This window comes from Poecilia reticulata, linkage group LG14 (genome assembly GCF_000633615.1).
Source record: "Poecilia reticulata strain Guanapo linkage group LG14, Guppy_female_1.0+MT, whole genome shotgun sequence".
Classification (NCBI taxonomy): domain Eukaryota; kingdom Metazoa; phylum Chordata; class Actinopteri; order Cyprinodontiformes; family Poeciliidae; genus Poecilia; species Poecilia reticulata.
The window spans coordinates 16,888,968-16,898,879 of NC_024344.1; the positions used below are offsets into that span (position 1 = coordinate 16,888,968).

At 41.5% G+C, this 9,912-nt stretch overlaps 2 protein-coding genes across 3 annotated transcripts in view; both read left to right on the plus strand.

The window, feature by feature from the left end:
- LOC103476066 (scavenger receptor cysteine-rich domain-containing group B protein) overlaps window positions 1-5,257 on the plus strand; it is a 17,878-nt gene extending 12,621 nt beyond the window's left edge. For both annotated transcript variants that reach the window (XM_008428130.2, XM_008428129.2), the window contains exons 8-12: window positions 548-616; window positions 1,025-1,099; window positions 2,842-3,156; window positions 4,296-4,388; window positions 4,470-5,257. In XM_008428130.2, the coding sequence (XP_008426352.1) occupies window positions 548-616; window positions 1,025-1,099; window positions 2,842-3,156; window positions 4,296-4,388; window positions 4,470-4,786 (869 nt within the window). In that variant the 3' untranslated portion in view covers window positions 4,787-5,257. The remainder of the gene's footprint in view (window positions 1-547; window positions 617-1,024; window positions 1,100-2,841; window positions 3,157-4,295; window positions 4,389-4,469) is intronic.
- Window positions 5,258-8,388: 3,131 nt separating this feature from the next.
- The window catches only part of ywhag1 (3-monooxygenase/tryptophan 5-monooxygenase activation protein, gamma polypeptide 1), a 15,055-nt gene continuing 13,531 nt past the window's right edge, over window positions 8,389-9,912 (plus strand). Inside the window, exon 1 of the mRNA XM_008428131.2 lies at window positions 8,389-8,647. Coding sequence (XP_008426353.1) covers window positions 8,561-8,647 — 87 coding nt within the window. The 5' untranslated portion in view covers window positions 8,389-8,560. The remainder of the gene's footprint in view (window positions 8,648-9,912) is intronic.

Genomic DNA, 9,912 nt, shown 5'->3' on the forward strand with positions numbered 1-9,912 from the left:
TATGTATATATATTAATTTTGCATTAAAAAACTGCCTGTAAATATGTTACCCATTTGTAGCTTCATCTGGCTAAAATTCTGTAAAAAGGGAAAAAAAAAAAAAAAAAAACTAATGATGCATCTTTTATTAATTAGTTAATCCAAAAAATAGTCGACAGCACTGATGTTAAGTCAAGCAGAAAGAGCTGAGCTTTCCACATGCTAATAGAAGTACCTTTTCTGCTGCAGATGCTGCAAATGATCAAAAGTACATTAAAAGGAATGCTGCGTTAAACAATAAAATGTTTATTTTCTAAATTGAAAACAGAATTCAATTATTTGTTTAGTTTTATTTAAAATTTGCAAAATGTGTCAATTTTTACATCCAATTAATTGTCAGAATAATCAGTAAAATAATCAATAACTAAAATAGCTGTTAGTCGTACACCGGTATTGTTGTGGTTGAATCCAAACACAAAAATATTTCTCTCGTTATTTATAGTTCAGTAAATACTTTGAGTAATTCTGTCTGTAAAGTAATTACGTTTTTGTTGTCTACATATTCCAGGATCAACTACTGTTCCGCCAGCAGTTACAGAAGTACGAAGAATCCTCTTGGAAACGACAGGCACCACAGGTAAATAACATGCACTGTCAAAAAACCACCACCAGAGGGAGCCCTTTGTCCCTGTTGACTTGAAAGGCAAATCATGGCGAGAGGTGCGCATTTTAAATGCCCGTCTCTCGGCTACACATCTGACAGTAAATGTAATAGCATAAATCCATATATTTATATGTTTTAATTCAAACTAATGATTATTAACCATTATTTAAAGTAAATATGAAATATAGAATAAGTTTGTAAGTGAGTTAAGCCAGCTGATATCTTCCAACTTTTAAAACTTCAGAGTAGTTTCACTAGATTAGGACCATTAGTAAGCAAAAAAAAAAAAAAAGACCCCACAAAAACAAAAACGTAAACAGAGAAAAATAAAAAAATCAATATACTGATCCTGAATCAATTTTTTCCCTTTCTTTCCTTCAGTCACAGAGAGAATTTCAACTACCAGGTCTACAACAACTACAACAACAACCGTAACCACGACTACCCAAACCAAAGGTAATTTTCCATTTTATGTTCATTGTCTAGGAATAATATTCACATCTTATTAATTTCTCCCCCATTAGTTTGTTTTGTAAAACCTGTAGGTCATTTTATTGGAGCTATAGCCTATGATACAACATCATATAGTAGTACATAATTGTGAATTGGAAGGAAAATGATTGGTGGTTTACAAATGTTTTGAGGGTGATGTCACTGTACAATGTGGTAGTGGCTGCATCATGCTGTGAGGACAGGAGGACAGAAAGAGAGAAACTGGTCAGAGTTGATGGGGAGAGGGATGGAGTACATTCATCTAACAGAATGTCCCAGTCAAAGTCCAGACCAATGTCAAAGAAGAAATCTGGGAAAACTGCTCTTTGCAGATGTTCTTCATCCAATCTGACTTGTTAAAAAGTTTAAGAGTGTAAATGACGATTGCTGAAAAATTGAAGGGTGTGGATCAGGGCCGGATTTACAAGGAAGTGGGCCCATGGGTTAGAACTCATTTTGGTGGCCTAATCACTAACGAAAACATATTTTTCTAATGGAAATTATAGTACATTAACAGGTAGTTCTAAAGTATGAACTGATACCAACTGATGATGGTAGGTTTCCGTGGCGTATGTATATATATATATATATATATATATATATATATATATATATAGTAATGGCGAACCAACCGGACATTGTGGTGGTGGATAAAGAACAGAGGAAAGCCGTTGTGGTGGATGTAGCAATACCAAGTGACTACAACATCAGGAAAAAGGAGCATGAGAAATTGGAGAAATACCAGGGCCTCAGGGAGGAACTGGAAAAGACCTGGAAGGTGAAGACCACAGTGGTGCCTGTAGTCATCGGGGCCCTCGGGGCAGTCACCCCCAAACTGGAGCAGTGGCTCAAACAGATCCCAGGAACAACATCAGACATCTCAGTCCAGAAATGTGCAGTTCTAGGCACAGCCAAGATACTGCGCAGAACCCTCAAGCTCCCAGGCCTCTGGTAGAGGACCCGAGCTCAGAGGATGAAACAGACCACCCGCGGAGGGTGAGAAGGGAATTTTTTTTTTTTTTATAGAGAGAGAGAGAGAGAGAGAGAGATATCCCCTATGGTATCCTATCAAGCTATAAGAATGATAGAAAACATGCCAACAAAAAGCCTCAGACCTGCAGCCCACAGGCTGTTCTAGACACAGGCCAACAGAAGTGGCCCTTTGGCTCACTGATATGTTAAATGATGAAATATTGCCCTGTTTTTTATTCCATTCTTTTTAATTGCCCTGAAGGCAGCAATTTATTCACATATATGTACATTTATTATTATTGATACTTTAATTAAAGATGAATTGTACAAGTTTATGTCATTGGGGCCGGGGGCGGCGATGACATGTTCGCTTTCACCTCAGAAAGTATGTAGATGCTCCCCTGCTAGGCTTAATATGTCACTTGGCCAGTAACTGTTTTGTTCCCCCCAAAAGATTATCATAACTTCATTATTTTCACATTTCTATTATTATTTGTTTATATTCATAAAAATCACAAATTACCATTACAGCTCACCACACATGGGCATATGATGCTTCTATAAAGTACAATGTGTGCAAAACATGTATTTAAGAAAAAAAATGTAAAAACAATTTGTGGAGCCACCCAAAAATTGTGCCCCGGTAAGTCCTTTCTGAACTCTGACCCAGGTGTGAATACCTTCCCAAAATTACGCAGATCTGTTCTCACACACGTCTGTCCGTCCACCTCCAGGCAATCCCACCGTCCGTGTGGTGAACGGCAACAGCAGCTGCCAGGGTCGCGTGGAAGTTCTCTACAGAACCATCTGGGGGACGGTGTGTGACGACGACTGGGACATGCCCAACGCCAACGTGGTGTGCAGAGAGCTCGGATGTGGTCCGGCCATCGCGGCCACGACCCTGGCCTTCTTCGGCTACGGTACAGGCCCCATCCTGCTGGACAACGTGGAGTGCACCGGCAGAGAATCCGACCTGTCCCAGTGCTTCCACCTGGGCTGGGGTCAACACAACTGTGGTCATCACGAGGATGCTGGCGTTATCTGTGCACGTAAGACCTCATCATTCTTGGGATTTCTGTCACGTTACGGTAAATCTGGAGACTTTTTTCGTCTTTGTTGTGAAATTAGCACCAAAGTTGATCATTTCCACTGAAAGTGCATATTTCCCCATCTACACAATAATTTCTGCCCGCCTTGCTGAGCTGTCAATCTGTGCTGCATGACTATAGTTCTCTGAGGAGGAGACGACACAGAAAGCATTAAAAATAAAAAATAAAGTGAATGAGTCAAGGCGAATCAGCCTCACTGACTGGCTGCAGGCCAAACATAGCTGCTTTACAGAAAAATCAGAAGCACCCAGGCTCTTAACATGCTAAATAATCCCTGGCAAGGTATCTACGGGTTTCAGCAGGTCAAATTTAAGACTTCTTAAGGTATTTTTAATGCCATCTTGAATTAAATTTAAGACCGAAAAAACTATAAACATAGGGGACGGTTTGGGAAACGTGCTGTATTGCAATCAAGCATAGTAATAACTGAACCATGATGGAGATAAAAACAAAGCTAGCTAGCTAGATGCCGTCTGGAGTCACAGAAAACAAAGATGCGACTCAGATTTGCCTGACAAAAACGTCCCAGGAAGGGGAAAAAAAAGTACATTAAATAGTCCTATAATGACAAAAATTAAGATCTGCAGTTGACACATTTAAGGTCAACTTACAGTTTTTAAATGAATTTGACGTTTTAAGCCTTAAAATTTAAGGCATTAATTTTGGACACAAATAAAAGACTTTTTAAGAATGTGCAGACACCACGCCTCGTTTTATATTAAATACATTGGAATTACTTTTTGTTGTTTTTGTGTGCAGCACTTTGTGAGCCACATAAATAAATTTGATGCGATTTGAAATAAAATCTATTTTTGTTTTTTAAAGAGTCAGCCGTTTAATCTGGCTCTTGAATGGATACATACATCAAACTCATTACAGAAACACCTTTTTTCAGAGGAATTACTTCATCCAAGTGGATCTTTGCATCATAATGTTAAAGGCAACCCAAGAGGCAAACAGTTTTCCATTATTGATCTGTGCAGTAATTAGAGGAGAGCGTCTTGCCAATGCCTGCGTGACCTGATATTTCCTGTGTACGTCCACTGGGTAAGAGAATCATTCTCTGCTTTTCTCTTCAGCTCCCCCACAGTTGGACCCCTTGTTTTTAATCCCGATCGCACGAGACTTCCGGGTGACGGAACAAACACCAGCAACCACGAAGCCCTCAGAAGGTAGGTACATCTTCAGGTACCTCAAACTAGCATGGATTACAGCTTCGGCGGTGAATCTGAATCATCTATATCAAACCATAGGAGCGCTGAGGCTGGTGGACGGCCAGCACCGGTGCGAGGGTCGAGTGGAGTTGTACCTAAACTCGACGTGGGGCACGGTGTGCGACGACGCCTGGGACCTTCGGGATGCCCAGGTCGTGTGTCGCTTGGTGAGCTGCGGAGAAGCCACGCACGCTTGGGGCGAGGCTCACTTTGGACCTGGCACAGGAACGATCCTGCTGGACAATCTGAAATGCAGCGGCACTGAGGCCTCCCTGCAGCAGTGCTCCCATATATCTTGGAACGTGCACAACTGCAATCACTCCGAGGACGCCGGTGTGACCTGCTCCCTGTCGTGATCGCAGCGTGACCTCGCTCCCATCTCCAGCTCTGCTAGGACTTGTACACATTATGTAAATACCAACCTTCACGTCGTCGAAGGAGTACCCCATGCAATAATATAATATACACAGTAAAGTTATAAATATTAAGCACTTTATAAATATATGATATGACAGTAAATGTACACATTTCAGCAAAGCTTTTAACTTTTTTTGTGCTAATATTTACTATATATGATCCAAGTACTCAAGGAAGTCCATAAATCTGTTGAAGACATTGAAGGAAGAATAGAGATATGACAAATGTATGATAAAAGTACAAATGAAAGACTTGGTACTGTATGCTATAAACCAGAAGAATGCAAAACACTTTGTCTTGTGAATTTATGAAGTATATATGCAATCTTTGTGTTCTGCACACCCTCATAATGTAACTAATAATCATATATATAAATAACAAAAATAAATGTTCTTATTTTTTGGTATGTATATTTGGTCTATTTGTCAATCTTTCAAACACCTGTCACACATGTTCATTGTTGATCAAATGGACAGAGAACAGGGACTCCCATCTAGCCAGTCGTACTTTACAGTGGTTTGCTAGTAGGACTGTTTTTCTACCATCAAATCAGTTGAAGACCGTCTTTGGTTGTATTATCAGGTTACAACCACAACCTTCTGCTATTTTATTGGCATTTCAGGTGTTGGAACAACAAAAAGTAGAAGTAAACAGACAATGACGTGTGGCTGTCCAAAGGTTTGTCCACGCTGGGGAGAAATCTCACAGTATGATGCTGCCGTCATCACCACACAACATGTTTCTTGTGAAAAATTGCAAAAAATGAATAGTTTTCTCTTCATGCCAGTTGCTAAACTGAACCCGTGGATCTCTGCAGCTCCTCTCCCTTACTTTTCTGATCAACGTTCTGCTTGTCTGGTCTGTATGACGGACATTTTTGGTAGATTTGCAGAAGTAATTTGATCATCAATTAGATTATCGATTGAACGGTTACTTGAGGTCTTCAAAGTTTAGGATGTTAATCAATAACCTAAATCTGTGTTAGACTTCCTCATTCCTGTCCTCTCTAATGTGTTCCTTGATGCCGTTTTTTTCCCCCACTAATGTTCTCCAACAAACCTTTGAGGCCTTCACAAAACACCTGGATTTATACTGAGATTAAATCACACACTCCATGATACCTAGGAGACTTCTAAGGGCAAACAGCTGAACTTTAATTTAAGGGCATCAGTGCAGTTGTCACTCCTTGTAGACTTTTGTGGAAAATATACATAGTTTTTAAAGCATGTCTAATTTTCTTTGCACTCAATCTATGCTGGTCTTTCACATAAAAATCCATGGAAAATGTGGAAAAGTTTAAACAATAAAGACATTTTATTTCACCTAAGTCTTAGGCTGAAATCTTCAGATTTTACTTTTATCTGTTGTAGTTGTCAGTGAGTGTGGTGTGTTTTAACCACGCTGTAAAGTGAACTGGATATTTTAAGTGCATCCAAAAGTAACTGTAAAAATTTTTGTAACAATTGATCATTAATGTTTTATTGTAGTGCCCGTTTCACAAGCTGCAAAAAAACAAAACAAAAAAAAATGCGTCTGGTGTATTTTAGAAAGCCGCAGTGAGCTTCAAAGTTTAAAATGAAGCGTCATATCAAAGTTACGTTGCAGTAAAGTCTGTACTGTAATCTCAGGCCAGGACAAGAACTGTGCCAAGAGTCACATTAGCAGAACTTTACCAGTCAGCTTGGTTCCCAGTTTACAATAACTGGGACGTAATAATGCGGTGCTAATAACATATTCAGACACTTACACTGCCGGCTAACTGCTGTGTTTTAATAGTCTGTGTAGTTTTCACCCAGAAGTTGGAATTTCTAAGTTTGAAGCTGAAAACACCCCAAACCTAAAAGAGCCTCTGAAGTCATCAATGTGAAACTGCATTACGTCGAGGTGCATTCCCAACTGTGTTTACAATTTCAGATTTCCACGTCAGAATTGTCAATGGGATCGGCCCCCAAAGTTGGGAACCTGATTCTGAAGTAGAAGGACCCATTACCTCTAAACTTATTATGGCTGCCATGAGTACAAATCACCTGGATGGCTCCAGCTTGAAATTGTTTTTTTAGGCTTGGACACTTTGCATCTGTACAAATCAGTTTCCTGTCAACATCCTGTACAACTTCTGGTAGCTAAAGCCTTGCAAAAGTATTTATATAATTTGAACATTTTTAGATTTTGTCAGGTAAAAACCGTAAACCTCAGGTTTTTTTTCAGACTAATGTAAAGTAATGCATACTTGTGAAGTTGAAGGTTTTCCTATTTTTTTTAAAACCATAAATCTACAAAGTGTTGCACGCATTTCTATACAGCCCAAACCGATTGCCATGAGGGCTAAAATAATCAAGCTGAATGCACTAGTGAGCCACTTTTCCTCTTCAGTAAAGGCAAAAATTCATGTGACAAGTATTTTATTTATCTTCTCAAACAATAAACTAAATCATGCATTATTGTTTTTCAAACAATCAAAAATAATTAGATTTTTCTAGGAGTTCTGTAAATCAGTTTAGAGCCACAACATTAAAGAGAGCGAGGCATTCAGGTTCTTGATATTTTTTTTCTTTGAGGTTCTGGAGGGTTAATTGTTTTTTATTTTTTAGCTTACGTCTGAGCGTCGCTGGATGTTTATGGTCCGAACATACTATAAATTTAAACGGAGCAAAACATGGTTGATTTACAAGATATTTGTGCTGTATTAAACATTTTTTAAAGACTACTTTAAGAAGATTTTATTTGCCTGTAAAACTTGTCACCCTAAAAGAAATTACTTCCCTGTAGTAGCTTCTGATTGGTTGGGGGGAACTGATTGAGGGGCTTGCCCAGGGTGACAGCAGGGGCCGTCCCTCCTTGCTTTCTGCTACTGTGTGAATGCTCAGGTGAGTTAGCATGGGCACCAATGTTGGAGGACAAGCTTTTTTTTCCCTGTAAAAGTCTTTTCTCAGCCATTTGGACATTGCTGTGAGTACATGAGGATGATTGACAGCAGTAAGACCTTCCTCCTGGCTCTGATTGGTTGTTTATGGTCAGGTGCCTTTTTCCCCCCACATGGTTATAAAAACTCATTTAGAAGGTGAGGAATATCAGTCTTTTCACAGATTATATTAAACTGTCACGACATGGTGATAGTTTTAACAAATATGTAAAAAAAAACAATAAACAACATTTTAATAAAAGTTACATACCGCAGCTTTTAGTCAAAAAAAACAACTGAACTATCCCTTTAAAATGAGACTGACGTCATTATTTCTCAATTTTTTATGAAGGTTTTAGGGGCTTTGGGTAGTTAGCATCTTCAAGAAATCCAGTCAAGTTTTATTTATTCATTTATTTAACCACGAGTACGGCTGTAAACTATTCATATTCTTCTTCATATTGCAACAGGGGCGTTCATTAGACAAAACCAGGCTTCGCCTTCCTACAACAATAAAACGTGTGCATATTGGTGGTGTGAAGAGCCCCTGTGGAGGTCTGTACCCCGTTCCTTCGGGTTCAGCTGCCTGGGTCGTTACATCACTCCGTGTGGACACGCCTTTTTGGGTGGTGACACAAGCCAAGGAAAGTGCTCGTGTAGGGGGAGGGGTGTCCCGTCGGCAGGCACACAGACAGCAGGCAGCAGCTGCGGCGACAGCACCCGGCACCGTTACACTGCGTTCAGACATCCACATTACAGCTCTCAGCTACGACAAAACACGCAGCGGGCAGCACCAAAACCGGCCTCTAAAATGGTAGACCGCGAGCAATTGGTGCAGAAAGCCAGGCTGGCCGAGCAGGCGGAGAGGTATGATGATATGGCAGCTGCCATGAAGTCGGTAAGTAGCCCTCTGCCGTAATGACCTTTCTTCTTTCAGTCCCATTTGGTGCGGTAATTACCGGACACGTCCGAGCCTGGGTGTGTGTGAGTGGGAAACGTCTCAAAGCCGCGGGGCGGCTGACCGAGCTCGCGGGGAACGCAGCCCACCGCGCTCCGGTCTGGCACGCGTTCACCTTACCGGATCAGCCAATCAAAATTGGTGTATGAAACTTATGATTGAAGAGCACATTTATGAGGAAGACTTGCCGCAGAGAGCGGTAAATCACAGCTAAAATCAGATCTGGGAACACATCATATTGAACCGGGCTATTAAGGCCCGTCCCTATTCTCTCCCCCACCCCCTCCACCTCCACCTCCACTCCACCCTCTCTCTCTCTCTGCATATCAGTGATCTGATCCGCTATAATGAGATTAAAATCAGTGATTTACTGTAAATCTGCGGTTTTTTTGTTGGCGCTGAGCTGCGGTGGATTGTAGCTGTCTGAATGCGGACTGTTTGATCTTGGGGCGGTGCCTTTTCCAACAGGATCCTTCACACACACACACACGGCCAGGCTGGTGTGATTTAAGCGCACTGAAGGAGGAAAAAAAGCTCTCACTGGCATTGAAGTGATCCGATCGTTGTCTGTCCTAATATACATATAAAGATATTTGTCATTACACAGAAAGGGAATCAAAAGGATCCCATCGAAAGATGCGCATACAGTTGCAGGAGAGGGCGAGCTATAGGTGGTACCATGATTATGAGATGATGTGACATCGTAGGATTCGCTGATGGTCGTGTTCCGGTTTCCACGCGACATAATGAGCCGTCCATTTAGCTAGAAAAGCCACCGTTGTCTTAGCTGGACGGGGCCGGGGCACTCCGTTGCCGCTGCGCATTTTGCGCATAGGGGGAAAAGGGCAATGCAGGCTGAAGGTTGTTCGCGATCGATTTGCGCAGAACACATAGGAACCTGTCAGACGTGGGTGTCGGTGGACCGACGCCTTTTTCGCCAGATTTATCTCAGAGCAGCCCCCACTCCTCGTCCTTCCTCCCCACCACCTATCATAAATGCTGTTTTTTTTTTTTTTTTTTTAAAGGATGCTGTGCGGCAGCCGCATCCCTGCGTCCCGGACCTCCTCCTCCTCCAGCAGGTTCCCACACAGAGGCGTGCCGCAGCATCTGCCAGGATGCAGCAGCACAGGCCCGCCCGTAGTGCACCATTTCACATGCAGCTTTTTATCCCAGCTGCACAAAGGCTGCTGCTCACCCGTCACCCC